General features: G+C 42.9%; 1 protein-coding gene and 1 non-coding gene across 4 annotated transcripts; both read right to left on the reverse strand.

Moving 5' to 3' along the window:
- Window positions 1–12,203: 12,203 nt before the first annotated feature.
- trnat-ugu (transfer RNA threonine (anticodon UGU)) lies at window positions 12,204–12,275 on the reverse strand. The gene has a single exon. It is a non-coding gene; the product is annotated as a tRNA-Thr (tRNA).
- Window positions 12,276–13,515: 1,240 nt separating this feature from the next.
- LOC128450763 (zinc finger MYM-type protein 1) lies at window positions 13,516–17,440 on the reverse strand. 3 transcript variants are annotated; one of them, XM_053434419.1, is made up of 4 exons: window positions 17,105–17,440; window positions 16,536–16,579; window positions 16,129–16,378; window positions 13,516–15,939 (listed from the first exon to the last, which is right to left on the reverse strand). In XM_053434419.1, the coding sequence occupies exons 3-4, from the start codon at window positions 16,361–16,363 to the stop codon at window positions 13,778–13,780; spliced, it is 2,397 nt and encodes a 798-aa protein (XP_053290394.1). In that variant the 5' UTR covers window positions 16,364–16,378; window positions 16,536–16,579; window positions 17,105–17,440; the 3' UTR covers window positions 13,516–13,777. The 3 variants fall into 3 exon arrangements, with proteins under 3 accessions (XP_053290394.1, XP_053290393.1, XP_053290391.1); XM_053434418.1 differs by having other exon boundaries at window positions 16,129–16,579; XM_053434416.1 differs by having other exon boundaries at window positions 16,129–17,440.
- Between the last annotated feature and the right edge of the window lie 198 nt (window positions 17,441–17,638).

Raw genomic sequence — 17,638 nt, forward strand, 5'->3', positions numbered from 1 at the left:
CAACAACCGACTATACCTTTTATTTCTGCTAGGTGATGCCATGCATGCAAATCTCTGCTTGTCTCTATGACATATCCACATGGATAAAGGAACACCACTATCCATTTAAGACTTAACATCCCCCCTAAAAATGTAACTATTCACAAACCTTTCAGTCCTTCCAATCTCTCCAGCACAACGTTAATATCATCATACCTTCCCTAATAAAGGTTGTGAAAAACCTGGGTATCACATTTGATGACCAGCTATCCTTCTCTGAACGTCTTGCATCTGTCTCACACTCTGCACAGTATCTTTCGGTCCTGCATTAACAGTAAAAACCTTGCAAAAACAAATTAATAGTAAACAGAAATGATTGAGTGCTTTTAGCTTGAACCAAGTCCAGGAGGTGTTGCAATTGTTTATGTTTGTGATGTATTCGACAGGTAGACATTGAAACTAAGGTAAAAGACCATTTTGGCTGTCTATTTTGCAGTGAATCACATGCAGTATGCAGAGAAGAAGCAAGACCTTGACTCTCTAGAAGAGCAGCACAGCCCACATGCACGAGAGGCAGCTTTATGTAAACTGACTGCTGTAGGAGCAGTTGTGAGGACAGCCATTTGATAAACGTCTGTAGACGTGTCTGTGTTAATGTTCCTTGTCCAAGTTTCAGAATAGGACCATGGGAATACTCTGGCTGATTTCAGAGTTAGGTGAGCAAGCTGCACCAGGAGCCAGGAAAGGGCTCAGCAGTGTTATCGAAATGACCCCGAGCATCACTGGGATTCTGCTCCAGCTGTGGACGACATCTATCAGGCCCAATTTTAGGGCAGGGCCTCAAACATCATTTGTGAACCAGGTCACTCTTGGCATCTCCCCTTCAAAACCTCCCCCTTTGACAGGACATACAGGTGAAACACGGTCACACCAAAGGACTGAAAAAGTGCGTTGTTTTGTTTTTCTTGTTTTTAAAATCCAAAATGTGTCATCCCTTCTGCAGTCTTTCCTGTAAATACTGTTGATTTTGGTATTTATCTTTTAGTGTTCATTGAGGTAACTTATCATAATTATTTTTATATTTAGCCCTGCAAGCCCTGACATATATATTCTACAGAAAATGAGATCATTTACACAGTGTTTCAATCCTAAAAGTCCACCAGAAGTGGTTAAACTAGCCATCACTTGGATGACACCACACGAGCAGTATGGAGGCATGTTATGTTTTTGCTGTTGTTCTCTTGCGTCTAAAGTCTCGGTTAATTCAATTGTATCGGATTTCGTTGTTACAAAGATTACTTCTGAGACTCCAGAAGGGTTTTGTGGACTCAATCACTTCCCCCAACCCCCTATCGGCATACTGGTGAATAGATGATGAGTGAAGGGTCATTTTTCAGTGAACTAGCCATTTAAGTTTTGGACCAATGACCATCTTTCTCTCAAATTCAAAGGTGTCATGGCCCCTGCCTCACCTGCCTTCTAGTTTCTCTCTTTCTCTCTCTCTCTCTCTTTCTCTCTCTCTCGCTTGTGTGTGCAGGTGGCGTCACTAATTGCTGATGAGGGCCTGGTGTGCTAGAGTTGGGGCCTTGATTGACCAGCTGCCTTTAAAAGCTCCACTCCTGCTCTCAGTCGGTGCCGGACTATAGACTAAACTCTAGTTAGTTGTCGCAGCTTCATATTGTGAAGATTCCCGTTACGTCCTGTTCGTTCCCGTCTGACCCTCTCTGTCTCCCTGCCCAGGATCAGCAGCTGGACTACTGCCCCGACTCCAGCCCCTGCCTGCCTGTCTACTTACCTGCCTGCCTGTCTGCCATCCTGCCTGTCTACTACCAACCTGCCTGTCTGCATTATTGGAGATCCAATAAATCACATTAGACTTTAATTCTGCCTCAGCCTCTGTCTCTGCCTCTGTGTCCGAAGCCTGGCCGTAACAAAAGGAGCTTAATTGGCATGGGAAACAGACGTTTACATTTCCAAAGCAAGTGTAGAAACAACAAAAATTTAAATTTCTGACTGTGCTGTTGGAAATATAAACATAAAAGGAAAAAATAACTTAAAATTAGGGATGCACAAATATGGAAATTCTTGGCCGATACCGATACCGATATTTAAAATAACAATCTGGCCGATAGCCGATACCGATACCGATATTTGTTTATTTTCTTTTTGTTATTATTCATTCACCCTTTTGTGCCAGAAAAATAATTAAATCATTATTTAAAAAGCACTATTTAAAAAAAATTCAGCCCTTCATCACTCTTATCTTTTAATGAGCACAAATTGGATCAGATTTATGAAACAATCTTTGATTTAACTAAACTTTATTTAATAGAGACATTAAATAAAGAGACATATTATGCCCATTTTACCGCAAGTTGAAATGGTTCCTCGGGATCTTAATGAAATGACTGTAACATATTTTGGTCAAAATACCACAAGGCTACTGGGAGACTGACCGCCTGTGAGTGAGTTGGGACAGCGGAGGGGCTCACGGCAGCACCCGCTGCTCGTTGAGGACAGTAGCTGCAGAACGATACGTGCTTTCACGTCAGTCTCCAAAACACCAGAAAGTCTCCAATATCACCAGAAAAAGTCGCTAGATTTGTCGCTTGTAGCTTTTGACAAAAAACGTCGCCATGAGGGTTTGGAAAGTCGCCAGATTTAGTGACAAAGTCGCCAAGTTGGCAACACTGGGCAGAAGTAGAAGGGCTGGATCATTACACTCCTGTGACCAATCCTGCATGAGACTGCGCTTAGGCCCACCTTTCTCATTAGCATACGGACACAGAAATGTGGAAATAAATAAATGTGGAAATAAATAAATGAGGAAATATATTTAAGACATTTATTTATACATTTCTGTATTTATTTCCGTATTTATTTATTTATATATTTCCTTTTTTATTTATTCATTTATTTTCTGTGTTTATTTATACATTTATTTATTTAGTTATACTTAAGTCATGTATGGTCCTCCATACTTTTAAATATATCCAGGTTTATCCCACTATATCCACTGGTATTTTTTTTCCAGTTCAGGAGCTCATCTCTCTCTCTCGCTCTCGCTCTCTCACACATACACACACACACACACACACACGCACACACACACACACAGTGCTTTTGCTGTTTATCTTAATTATCTTTGTTTTGAGTTCTGTGTTTATCTAGCCTTTACAGCGGTCAAGGGTCAGTGGAGGACAAAGTGAATGGATGAATAGAGAAACAAAGCTTTTCAGTGCAGGTGAGTTTGTAATTGTCCTGGAAAATGTGAACTGAGAACAAATTAGAGAGTTTACACATACTTTTGAAAGGAGCTCATCAAAGAGAACTGGAAACTACCAGCACACATTATGGCTTTTATCTTTATGCTGTTCCTTGTATGACAACATTTATCCACAAAAATAAATGCATCGGCTGAATTCTTTAGGCAAGAATTTGGCCTCAGTTACACATTGTCGATCACCAAAGAAGAAAGCAAATCAGACTCCCAGTGCCAGGAAGAGCTGTAAGTAACTAAAGGAGTTAAAGGGTTTCACTTTACAGAAATTCTTTTCCAAATCCTGCCTAAAAAAATGTTAGCCATTCCACTCTAAAAATAACCCTTGAATTATATGAGAAGGTGATTTCTGGTTGGGGTTTTTTGCCATTCCCGTTACATCTGTGGTTTAAAATGATGCAGTGTTGTTCACACCATTCACCGGCACACTTAGAGGGACAGAAGTTGCTCGGTTTGAGTAATCGTAGCTGGTGATGAGCATTATGTGGTTTCCCTTTACACTTGGAGGCCTTCACACAGGAAATTGCAACGTTTATTTTAGGATAGGCCCTCTGAAGGAGGTGGATCACATTTGAAACATAATGAGAAAGAAGTTATTAGATGAATGATATTTATTGGACTTTTATCCAAGCTTCTTCTGAGAAAAGGAGTAGTTTAAACTTCAGATGTGACTATGTTCGTGCCTCAGTAGTTCTGGTGGCTGTTGGTTCAAGACAGAGACTCAAGCCTGTGAGAATAAGGTACCTCCCAGCTGGAGCCACCATCTCTGCTCAATGAGCCAATGATGTCAGTCACCACGTAACCTCTCCACCTATTAATAGACAGCTCCTGTTTATATGGAGGGATCTTTGCATGGAAAACAGACCATGGTGAAAATGTGTGTACAGGCCAATTGTAAACGAGAAGTGAAGTTTGAGAACATACGACTGCATGTGACTGCAGCTTTTGTTAACATGAGCCAGTCTCTTGGCTCTGAGATCCTTCCTATAAAGAGAGACATTTTTTATACTATTTCTTACAGTCCTTCATTTTTTTTATATCAACTTCACTTTTTTGTTGTAAATAACAAACAAATTAGATCTAATTTTCTTTTCTTTTGTTAATTTTTCATTGCAATGTTTTTATCCTGAAAAGTTATAAAAACCTTGTTTAGCATCTACACAGGCGTAATGTTAATTATACATGTTTTAAAATATACAGCTCTATGGCAGCATGGGCTTCAAGTATTTTTTTTATTCCTGTCAACAAATCCCAAATGCAGAGTGAAGCCAACACTGGAAATGTTTGTAAAAATGTTATATTCTCTAATGGGTGGACTGCATTTCGGTCCTTTTTCAAAGTATACCATTTAAAGAATGAAAAGGCCGAGAATCTGTATATGGCCATTGACAAGGTGACATGCTAGCCTGTTTTATGGCACACTATTTGTAAAACTGTATTTTCTACCCAGCCAGCTCTTAACATCACGTCCCAGATTTAACTTAACATCAAAACATTGAATGGTTTTGGTTTTGTATTCATTGTTGTGCAATAGTAGTAGTAGATTTGACGTTGGCTAATTATTAATAATCATGAGAAATGATTATTAAAGTAGAAATTATTTATTAAAAATAATTAAAAATTATAAAGCTAGTAATTAAGAATAGTAAAATAATTAATTAGAAATTATACGGTTATCAATTAATAATGGTTAAATAATTAATGAAAACAATAAAATTATCAATTAAGAATGAAACAATCTGTAATTAATGCTTATCGTAGCGGGGCACCACCCTGGTTACAGGGACCAACTAGTCAAACTATAGTTATCAGTCTCAAGTGATAAATGTTATATTAATAATCTCAATATTTAATATTAATAATTATATAATAAACAATGAAGGGTTTTAAGTTCGAGTACAGGCTATAGTAATCCAGCTGTATTCACATACACATGTACAAATAATCACAGAAATACAAATATTTTCATTACAAAATTATTTATTAAAAAGGGGAAATAAAGTTAATGTTATTTCAATGATTCTTCATTTAACAAAACTCCAATATTTCAAAGATGGCAACAGCAGCAGCAGCACTTATCACAATGGTCACATGTAATACTGAGTATCTACTAGTGTGTGTGTGTGGTCGTGTGTGTCTGCCTGTCTGTGTCTCTATGTGTGTGTGGGTGTGTGTGTCTAAAGAGAAAGGGGAGTGGCTATGGCGTAATGACGAGATCACGTGGTGACGTAGTCTGGCGAGGATCAAGATGTTACGTTCACGTACTTTCAAGATGGAGGTTTATGAATGAAGCCACGTTGCGAAACGCAAAATGGCTGCCGGTTACTGACCTTAACAAAGGGGATCTTTAGACAAAGAGATTTCTTATCTCCTGGTTCTGGCGCCGAATGGCGTCGAGATGTATTAAGGCTCTTTAAATCTAGAATTTTCTATGCCACATGAAATATGTAAGTGTAGGTCGGGACGTGTGTAAAAACAGGTTTAGGAGAAAAGAGAGAGAGAGGGAGAGATAGAGAGAGATCAGGAAAGCTCTCAAAACATCGTCAGAGACAAAATTCCGGCGAAGCGGGCAGTCCAGTTACGTGAGATGTATCTTTTAACAGATGTAAATCTCCGCACAATATCTCTGACGGTAACACTTAAAAAAAAGGAAGTGCCGGCTTATTACGCGCGCTTCTCAGAACATAGTAGACAAAGGAACCGGATGTGACGTCTCCAGTTCGCCACGCGTTACACGGCTAAAAACAGATCAGCGATCTACAAACAAACACACTCAAATAAACATGACACGCTAAGTATTTAAACTAGTCTCTGCCCAGACAATAAAGCCTCTTACTGTGACCTTCGCGGTGTTGCTTGCGCGTGGCGCGCGGATTTCCCAGAAGTCCAGTGAATCTCGTTGTTAACCTCAGGATGCCTGCACGAACGACGAATTTTCCTGGAAACAGATGAGTGAAGTCCTGGCCTCTTAAGCGGGGCTCCGCTGGGTCTCGTGGTTGCAACGGAGGTTAGCGCTGGGCCGAATAGAGCGAACTTCTCTTGCTCTTGGAACGGAATTCGGCCTCGTCTCCTCTGCAGGGATGATCAGCTGTGGCGCAGTTGTGGGGATCGTGAAAAAGAAAGTCTGTGATCTCGGCCGGCGAGTGGACTTCCTTTGGCGATCTCTTTCAAGTTAAAATAACAAAAAGTCCTATCAAAATAAAACGTCGACTGAATAAAGAAATAAAAGAAAATGGAAATAAAACAAACGTCTGTAATTGCTCCCTAAAATTACCTCCGGATCAACTAACTGGAAAGGTCAGCTCTATCTTCAGGGAATCGGGAATGGGCAGCGATTTTTGGGGTGCCAGGGCTTTTAAATTACCTGAGAGGTCCTCCTCCTTGAGGAGTTGGTCATAGGATGATGCTGGCTTTAAGCCAATTGAGAGTCAGAGCTGGACCTGAGTGGGCGGGGCTTGGAACTCAGCGGGGGTTCCAAGGCATTCCCAGAACATTTTCCACCACCAGGGGGAGATTCTTGAGCCTGCTTGAGAATGGTTTCCCTCCAAAAAGTTAAGAACCCTTTGTTCACCCTCGGCTCCATTGTCTGGTGGCCCCCCCCCTTTTGGGCTCTTCAGACCCAGCAGGGGTTCCGTGTTCCTGCGGGGGCCTTGAAACCTGCTGGGGTTTCTCGAAACTGCCAGGAAAAAGTACTCACAGGTGGATAGGAATGTTCCACAAGGCCTTGATTTACACAGGCCTTTGTTTAGATTTTCTTTGTGTTGACCTCTGACCTGTGTCTTGTGGTCATCCGCTGGGCTCTGGCCAACAGTCCCCCTTTTGGTCTGGAGTGTGGGTTGTGACCCCGGTTTCCAGGGCAAAGTAGGTCAAGAGTCCAGTGATAATCCATGAGAAGTAATCTTTGAGTGGAGTTGAAGCAGTGAAAGTTAGTTCATTATGAGGCAGAGAGGCATAAATGTCTTTGAGGCATAATTTGGACACAGAGAGGCATAATTTTGTCTGGGCAGACAGAGGCATGAATCTGGGCAGAGAGACTAAAATAACACATATCTAAAACACGGCACACACTTTCAATTTTACAATGCTTATCGACAGTAATTGTCAACATACCAATGAATTTGTGTGAAAAGTGAAATGAGAAAAAAAAGGAAAAGAGGAACAAAGAAAATTTTGAATATGTGCTGGTGTTTTTGAGGTAAACATGTGTTATCATGTCAAACCACAACATTTAGAACGGCAAATCACGTTTTGTTGTTCGCTAATCGCTAAATTAAAGATGAATCCTACTCCTAGGTTCTGCAGATCTACCGATATAGGAAATTGCACTGCCTAGACTGAATTGCCAAGTTTACCCGGGAGGGCTGCACAACCGTAGTGGTAGAGGACTTCAAGATTCACTCAACGAGTTCTAAGAAGGTTCACTACCTGAACATACGTTATACAATTTACTGACAGAGGGTCTAAGACATGACACTATTGATGATATGGTGGTTTGAGTGGTCTTTCTGTTTGAAATAGGGATTTCTCCCCCCTTTTCAGATGTAGAGGGGAGAGGGAGTTTCTGGTTTGGTTTCTTCAATGGGGTTCAGTGTCTGGTCTCTTAGGAAAGCCTGGAGGAACAGGTGGCACAATGTCTCTCATTGCTTCAGCCACACATCTCCGTATTAAATCCTCTGTCCCAGGATGCATCCCATGTTTTGGGTTTCGGTCCCCCTATCTATACTCCTGGTACCGATAGAGTTTCCGTTGGTTCCAGTTCCTACTTCGCTGTTGAGAGGGAGTCAGGTAATGGGGTCTAGACTGAGGGTGGGGCTGGTTTGAATCCTCATCCCACTGGCTTTGTGGGGTACCCTGTTGGAAGGGTCGATGTCCCTGGTTTTCTGTGCTGGGGTTCATCGTGGTGAGGGAGAGGTCGTCATCTCTCAGCGCCAGGTCCATATTTGGTTGGACTTGAATTGCCATGACCCCGGTGTCTTCGTCTGGTCTTTTGCATGGGCGTGTCCGCGTCTCCCAGGCTAGCTGAGAATACCTCCTCATCTCCTGCATGTTGAGATAATTTGCTCTGCAGTGCATGGTGACGTCATACCGCACACTCTCGTGGAGGTTATGCAGGAAGAGCGATTTGAAGGCAGTGTCTTCTTCTAAGCCGGGTGCGCTACGCCCTTGGAAGTACGTCGTTCTCAGACGTCTGTAAAACTCCCTTGGAGGTTCGTTCTTCCTCTGCATGACCGCAAAAGGACCCAGGGTGGCAGAGGCCTGGTCGGTGAAGAGTGAGTACTCTTCTCTCAGGGCCTCACAGAGTGCATGGTAGCTATCTCTGGTTTGTGGGGGAAGTGTTTCCATGAACGCATGGACGGTCCTGTCTGTCGTTTTCCAGACCAGCTTCAGCTTCTCTCTGGATGATGGGTTTTGTAAATCCAGGAGGCAACGTTCGACTTCTCGAAGGTAATCGTCTATGTTGCACCCATGGCTGTCTGGGTTGAAGCGATCAATGTCTTTAGCCAGGGACTCTAGCTGTCGGGTGCGGATTCCCTCTCTTCGAGGGGTTGCTGAGTCATCAGAGTCTTCTGAGTCAGATAGGTCACGGTATTTGTCATCGCGGCAACCATATCTTGCACTGGGATGGGAGGACCATCCAGGACGCGACCGTGAGTCATAGTGTGCCTCTGCCAGAGTTGCAGACTGGGAATATCCTTCATCCCTCCAGGGCGGGGTCTTTTCGTCGCCATGGTATGGAGCTGCGTGGCTCCGTGAAGGAGGGGCTCTTTCTGGCCTGAAAGGATTTCCAACATCCGGTGGACAGGTGTTCGGTGTTGCCTGATAGCGGTCCCAGGTCACTGCATTTCTAGGGGTTGCCTCTGGCTCCCCCCTTGGCGTTGATTGGGTCGGGACGGTCGACTGCTGGGCGTGTCTGGCTCTCCAGAGCAAAGCTTCCTCCGCTTGAGGGTTGCGTAGCCTTTTTCGCAGCTGTTCTCCCAGCGTCTCCATTCCGCTGGCTCCACCGGGAATGACGTCAGCTCGTAGCTCCTCTGTCTTTCGGGGTAACAGCTCGGGGGAGGCCAGGTCTGTTTGGCTGTTCCCCCCTTTCTGCTGATCTTGGACCTGTGCGTGCAGAACGTCGTGCTCCTGCACTGCCTGGTCCTGTGTTTCTGGGATCTCAATTAGATGCCGCAGGTGGGAATTTGAGTTTTCCTCTGCCTGACATGCTGCTTGCATGGCTCTGATCGCCTCCGCATGTTCCTGGGCTTGCATCTTGGCTTTCTGTTGGTACAGGAGTGTCAGTTGACCCAGAACATGGGGTATTATCATTGGCGGGCCAGTGGGGTTGTTGAGACGCATGGTCAGTTCTTCAATCTTATGATCGCAGGTACTTAAATCATACTTGCTCAACTCACTCATAGCATCACTAGAAAAATTTATCAGACTGGCGACTGTCTCAGACAGGTCGCCTGGACTTGAGGGAGCCCTCGCCCCAGGGTGGTCCATGCTACTCATCTTCTGAGTGCGAATAACACCTGGTGGGCTGCTCAAGCTTGCTTAGATAAAGCGGATAACAATTTAGTTATACTACACAAGATGCACAGGTGAGCTTCACTCTGTGTCTATATAGTAGCACTATGTAGGATAGCTCGATGGCTCAATCCTTTAGACCTAGTTGGTTAACAACCCCATTCAGGGTTCAGCATCTTGCCCAAGGACACTTCGGCATGCAGATTGGGACTCGAACTGACGACCTTCAGGTTGGAGGACGACCACTTTACCCCTCAGCCGTCAAGCCCTCAAAAATAGGAAATAGACAAAGAAAAAAAACAATCAGTCCTATGTTCTCTGTTACACACGGCATGTATTGCACTTTTGTCCGTCCTGGGGATCCCTGACATGTGACTCTCTTTAAGGTTTCTATGTATTTTTCCCTGTTAAAGTTGTGTTTTTGGTAGGTTTTCCTTGCTCTTTGTCTTATAGGTCTACCCACAGAGAATTTCATTGTCCACATTCTCTGTGCCCAAAGTCACACTGCTTCCCTACCTGACTTGCATAATTTTTAACTATTAAAAATTAGTATGTCTAGATATAGTATTCAAATAGATTTTTACAGCCGTATGGTTAGTCCTCACTTACTGTTCCCACACGGTTTCTCTCTAGTCTGTGCTGCTCTGCTCCTCTTTCATCAGCTACCCTCTTCTGCTCAATGCTGCATTTCTGATGAGGAGAGTTGACAAAGCAGAACCTTAATGTTATAGTAGCGGAGTAATAGTGAAAATCATGATTGGCTTAACAAAGTTGCAGATGGCAAATGTGCAAATTTCTGACATCCTGCAGATCGCACGGGTGCAGTGGAAGAAACAGTTGGATACATTCATCACTGCCTCTGTCACCTTCAAGAGATGTTACTTTAGTTTTAAAGCAAGTTGCAAAGGATTCAATTTCATAAAGGCTTCATTCGTTTTTCCTTCATGCGTTGGATCATCTGGTTGACAGACTGCCACTGAGGCTGCACATAAATCATTCATAAAAGATTTTCTCAAGCACCTGCTTCCTCTTTTGTCTTCTCATGAAGTAGAAAGCTATTTAACTTCTGCACTCAGTTTGTCCAAAACCCAAATTACAAAGCCGAAGCAATGGATGAAGAAACACTACCACCTAGTGGTTACTATCACTAATTGTATAAATTTGAAACAGATCTGATCCATTGCCTGTCAACTTGGTCTCTTTCTGTGGTCATCAGCCGCTTGAACCAAAGGTCTTTAACCGAAAGTATTTTCTGAAAAAAAGGCTGCATTTTGTGTTTTCATTTTCATGAGCACAACCCCAGACAAAGTGAAAAGAATTTCTCAAATGTTTTAAATAGTAAAATGGAAATATTTCATTGACATGCGTTTTCAGACTTATGTCTATTTTCAAAAATCTATTTTCCAACAGACACATGAGTCAAGAAACACTCACAAGATCAACAATCAGCAAAACACAATACGAGGACATTTTAAATATCAAAAAAGAAATATAAAAGTCTAGTTTGAGAGTAATTTGAAGTTCCTTCAATTTAAATGTTGCATAAAACACCAAGCCGGATCTGTCAACATCAGTACATACATTAATGTGTCTGCATGGTTAACGCGTATGCAGAGCTTTGAAAACACCTGCACTGCTTGTTTGCAGTCAATATCAAGATACTGGGGACTCCCTCTGCTGTACAAATAAGTTAATTGCCTGAATCTGTAACAGTATTCAATAAAAGACCAGAAAGAGTAAATGGTGATCAAGAGAGTCGATGTTCTGTCAGTAGCATGACAGGATTTTATTTGGATTTGTGTTTGAGTTGAGGTTGAATTTTTAATAAATTAACCGTAACCCTAACCCATGAAAAGTATTTAATGGATAATATATACTAATACTACCGACTATTTAACAGGGAGCCTTTGAGATGTGGCAGTATCAGGAGAGTCAGGACTGAAAGGCTGGATACAGAGAACCAGGGTGAGCGGTTAAGCCACATTTTGGCAGGTTGCAAGGTGCTCAAGGGCTCAAGCCTGGCTCCAGCGCCTGAGAGGTAATGCTGTGCATATCAATGACCTTCAGTGCACAGAGGAAAGTTCCCTAAAACAAACACTGAGTGGATGGGATAAAAGGCATGTGTGACTTTGTGTTTGCCTTGGTGTTTACACCACATTCTCTATCCATGGACGATCTGGGACTTGTGGTTTCTTTGAGGTGATTTTTTTGACTATATACTTTGACATGAATTAACGTGCAACATTTAAACAGTTCAACGAAATAAATGTATACAACATTCATCGATCGACTGTGAAAGACACTGTTGTGTCAGTGGTGAGCTTTTTGCTGGGTGTACTATGATCGTGTGTGCTGACCTTCAGTATTACATGAGTGCCGGCTGACAAAAGCAAACAAACACATGGTGAAAAAACAAAAATGGTATACAACCTGCAGGCCCCAGCGAGGATCGAACTCGCGACCCCTGGTTTACAAGACCAGTGCTCTACCACTGAGCTATGGAGCCTGTGTGGTTTTCACCAACATGAAAAACCATACTTGTTCTCGAGTACCGAAGTGTTATGAGACTTAATGGTCAATGCTTTTCTTCCGTAAAGTGGTAGTTGAGAACGTCAGTAGAGACTAGAATTGAAGCTTTTATTAAAATCACATATCACTGTGTGTGGAATTGGCAAATTGGCGCCCCCTGCAGCTGCAGCGCCCCTGCTTGATGCAATGTGAGAAAGGGGAAGGGGAGGGGGCGCGGGGGACAGTTCACCTCTGGGTTTCCCAAATGGAACGGACAAGTGGGGGATCCACTGTATAGAGCAGTGATTATCAAACTGTGTGGCGCGCCCAATGTTTTAACATCCGCATCTCTTTAACGGCGGAGCAGTAAACAAATCGCTCTTTCGCAGTAGACAGGGGTCTGCAACCCGCGGCTCTGAAGAGCCGCCCCTCTGCAGTGGCTTCCTGAACAGTGTTGTGTGTGTCGCGAACAGCACACACACACACACACACAGGCGCCGGGGCTCCGCCCCCCGCTCCGCTCACTCTCTCAGAGATACACACTTATTCATTATTCGTGTGCAAGTCGCTCCCAGCCACTGGCACGACTGAGCAACGTCCTCAGTGTGTTTTGTGTGCACCTCATGAGTCATTGAGTTGCAGTCACGATGCAGTCACGATGCAGGGTCCACATCGTGATGCATCTTAGAATCGAGACATTTCCAGAGCTTTAGTGTGGAACGTGGTGAAACTGAACCCTTTCAGGACCCTGAAAAAAAATAAAATTATGAAAAACAAAACTTGCTCTGCCAGTGTCTCTTTTGGCTAATTTTTGCTGGTCCCAAGCCCGGATAAAGGAGGAGGGTTCGACATAGAGCTAGCAATGCCGCCCCACTTAACAGTGTGGCGCACATCGTCCTGCGGCGCACATCGTCCTGCGGCGCACATCGTTCTGCAGCTCACATCATCCTGCAGCGCACATCATCCTGCGGCACAAATCGTCCTCTGGCATACATCGTCCTGCGGCACACGCACTTCATCCTGGAGGGGGGTTGGACGTAGAGCTAGCAATGCCGCCCCACTTAACAGTGCGGTGCACATCATCCTGAGGCGCACATCGTCCTGCAGCGCACATCGTCCTGTGGCGCGTGCACTTCATCATGCGGCACATCATCCTGCGGCGCACATCATCGTGCAGCGCACATCATCCTGCGGCGTACATCATCCTACTGCACACATCATCCTGCGGCAGTGGCGATTCTAGAAAATTTTACATGGGGTGGCAGAAGGGTGGCAAGTTAAATTCAAGGGTGGCAAATCACACACACAAAGTCAAGTCAAGTCAAGTCTTTTTATTGTTGGAAACACACATGCCTGGTGTCTATATGTATTTATTTATACCAATCGCTAATGAAAACAGTTAACATATTTACATATCCAGCAGCAAAACAATTCAGTTTTATTTAATTTCACAAACAATTAATGTAGCCTATATTAAATTCTAAACAGCAGGTCAGGGAGCTAAAAAAGAACAATACGGCGGTTGCCATGTTCGACAGCAAATCGTCTCACAAACTCATCTAGATCAAGACCCTTAGCACGTGCTGACTCTATACTAAGTGTAGCTAGGCTTGACAACCTATTCTCAGCCATGGTAGAACGTAAGTGGTTCTTGACCAGCTTTAGAGTTGAGAAACTCCGCTCACATGAAGCACTGCTAACGGGTAAAACTACAGCTATTTTACATAAACGATGTAGTTCAAAGAAAACAGTCTTAATGGGATCCAAAAAAAGTAATAGTTCCATGAGACTAGTCGGTCTCTCCTTTTTTGCTGTTCTATCAAACAGTCTCTTAACCTGATGCAGTTCAAGCTTAACATCATCTGAATTTGTCCCATAGGAATTTGCCAACAAAAGAACAGCCTCCTCACTGAGAAAGCTAGGACTTGATGGATTGAAGGCCTGTATTCCTTTCATGATTTCGCAGTTAATTTTGGAAAAACGCCTTTCCATCTCTCCAATCATGCAATCTATTATGGAGTAATAGACTTTAACTCTGAAAGATTCTTTGTTATCTGGTTCTGTGTGCTGTCCTAGAGTGGATGTAACAACACTACTCTGTAGTTTTCTTGCTACCTGTCTTGCTCGTTTACAGGTGGGCTGTGATGTAGGGATGCTGTTACTTTGGCATATGTCGAGTACTTCACCCCAGACAGTCTCAAAAGAGGGCTCACTGCGATATTCCCTGAGAGTCTGTTGGAGTGTTTCTGCCAACTCAACAGCTTTTGTTAGGTCTATTTTTGTTGACTGGAGCATGTCTGACAAAAATTTTGATTCACCTAAAATCTTTCTAAACACCACAAGACATCCAATAAAATTGAGATCTATCTGATGCAGAATTCCTCTGGCCTCCACAGCTCTATCTGGGTTGTCCTCATGTGAAATGTCTTCAAGGACACACACAATAGCAGGCAACCTATCCATCACATTCCGACAAGCTACATACCTGCACGCCCATCTTGTATCACTAAGACGCTGAAGCTCCCTTGGTCCTTCACCTTTAAACATCTCTTGCTGCACCTTCAGCCATTTCTCATGAGCATACGAGCCTGACATAAATACATACAGACGTTCCAACAAAGAAAAAAACTTTCCTGCCTCAGATACAGATTTCACACTGTCCACTATCACTAGATTTAAACAGTGTGCACTGCAGTGTACATAAAAAGCATGACTGGCTACATCCCTTATTCTAGCCTGTACACCGGAGTGTTTCCCGCTCATAACGGCTGCTCCATCATAGCCTTGCCCGACTAAGTTTTCCTTGTAATTCAAGCCATGCCTCTCTAGACAGTCTATGATTTTTTCTGTTAAACCTGCAGCATCCAGCCTTTCTGCTTCCTGAAACTCTAAAAAGCTCTCGTGCACCATGCCGTTATAAAAGTACCTAAGAACAAAAGACATTTGTTCTTTTTTTTTTATATCTTTGGTTTCATCCACTATGACAGAAAATTGTTCACTTTCTTTGACCTCTTTAATAATCTCATCCCTGACCATCCCTGCTAAAATGCTTATCATTTCATTTTGAATATGGCTGCTGGTGTATTTGGCATTCTTGGCTTGATCTTCTAATCTTGTCCTAACTGACTGGTCATGTTTGCTTACGAGTTCTAAAATCTCAAGGAAATTGCCCCTGTTTTCTGAGTCAGAAGACTCTCTATGACCACGCTGGGCGATATTCTGGGTTGCTGTAAGACACAGTATTTCACCTAGTGTTTTGATGTATTTTTGATTGTCAGTTATCTTTTTCCTATTTTCTGCTTCCATCAATACTATCATTGATGTGTTGTTGTCCTTCCTTCTTTTATCTTCTTCCCATGCAAGCATTGCATTGACATGGTGCTCAGATTTAGCATGACGACAAAATCCACTATCCCTAAATGTTGCTTTTTTCCAATTAGAGTAACCATCCACTGACGTAAAAACACTCTTGGGGACATTAGGTAGAGAAAAATGCCTACAAGGATAGCAATATACTGCATCTTTAGAATGCGAGTACTCAAGCCATTGACGTTCTTGGTACCACTCTACGTGGAAACTTCTCCAAGCTCCACCCTGGAGAGTTCTGGGGAATCCCTGCCTGATTGGTTGACTTGGGCTGTCACCTCGATGCTTAGATATATCTGGAACAAGAGAAAACAGGTTAGAACTATTTTACAGTAAAAATAATTGACATGATTCCTCTACAGAAGTCATACTGATTACTTTGCTTAGGTATAATATGGGCAGGGTTAATACAAAAGGTGTTTTGTTTACATAAAAAAAATAAATGCAACCATATAAATAACTGTTTTATCTAATCTGAGACATACCATGTGGACCTGTTGGACTGGTTGTGTCCTCTGGGGGTTCTGGGCTGTCTTTCTGTGACTCCACCTCCACACTCTGACTGTCTTTCTGTGTCTCCACCTCCACACTCTGGCTGACTTTCTGTGTCTCCTCCTCCACACTCTGACTGTCTTTCTGTGTCTCCACCTCTTCTGTCTCCCTCTGGTTGACTGACCTTTTCTTGAAAAAAGTCCTGATATCTTGACCTTTTCGCTTCATTTTTGGGCCCTGAAACTGCAATATTACTAGTGGTTTAGTTTTAAAGAGGATCTGATATCTGAACAGTGCCATCAGTATGATTTACAACTGATTTAGTGCTTACTGGCATTTGGATGGTGAGTTAAATAGGCTATGGTGTAATGGAGCCCATTAGATGTGTGTTAACACTTACATTTTTATTTTATTTTTTTCAAGTCCAAGTCCAAGTCCAAGTCTCTAAAAAGAAAAGATAACTGCATTCAGAACCCACAGCACAAAATGTTCATGACATATTTCCCTTCATAATGACAAATACTTTTCTAAATGGCCAATTGAATTTCTAATGTATTAGGTTATTACATACACATGTACATATGTATTATGTATTAGGTTATTACATACAAAATCATGTTTACCAAAGCTAAACTAACTAGCTACCAAAAGATTCACTCGTTGTGAATGCTAACCGCGGCGCCATCCGTTTCAATGGGAATCGCGACTCTCCGTAATTTCAACATTAATTTTAACATATTTATAATTCGAAATTCATCCCAGCCTTTATACCACATACACAATAGGGTCTATAGCATATAACCGAGTCATCCTCTCACATTTTAATGCAGCTGTATAGCGAGCTAGCTACTAGTCCTATCGACTTTTGCAAGCTAGCAATTAAATAAACGATTGAAATTACAACGGAATTGTCTATCACATATGACCACCCATCACATTTTCTTGATTCAAGTTTCAGCTGTACTGTACCTTTTTTCATCACTGCAAGCGTACAGTTGGCTTGTCTCCAGTTCTTTGGCTTTCAAACCGTTTCTGTCTTCATTTGAATGAAGCGGCAGATGCGCACGGTGAGAAGAGAGCAAATAGGATTCATGGACTCAACCATTTTACAGGGGAGGGGGGACATAAAGATTTTAGTTCTTAAACTTAAACAAGTTACCAATGAGATCAACAGCTTCAGTAGCAAAAAATATAATACCATTCAATAAATGTATATTGGAGACACTTCTAACAACCTGGGTGGCAAGTGGGGTGGCAAGCATTTTTTGGGGGGTGGCAGCTGCCACCCCTTGCCACCCCGGTAGTTTCGCCACTGTCCTGCGGCGCACATCATCGTGCAGCGCACTTCATCCTTTGGCGCCGGCATCGTGCAGCGCACTTCATCCTGCAGCGCACATCGTCCTGCGGCAGGGCACATCATCTTGCGGAGCACTTCATCCTGCGGTTTACATCATCGTTTGGCGCACATCATCCTGCGGCGCACATCGTCTTGCTGCGCACATC

This window comes from Pleuronectes platessa, chromosome 11 (genome assembly GCF_947347685.1).
Source record: "Pleuronectes platessa chromosome 11, fPlePla1.1, whole genome shotgun sequence".
Taxonomy (NCBI): Eukaryota; Metazoa; Chordata; class Actinopteri; order Pleuronectiformes; family Pleuronectidae; genus Pleuronectes; species Pleuronectes platessa.

Bases quoted from the DNA above. Each gene is read 5' to 3' on its own strand.
- LOC128450763 (XM_053434418.1), bottom strand. From the start codon at position 16,435: ATGGCACTGTTCAGATATCAGATCCTCTTTAAAACTAAACCACTAGTA. The intron at 15,940-16,128 runs GTATGTCTCAGA...CTCTTGTTCCAG, and splicing joins CAGTCCAACAGGTCCACATG to ATATATCTAAGCATCGAGGT.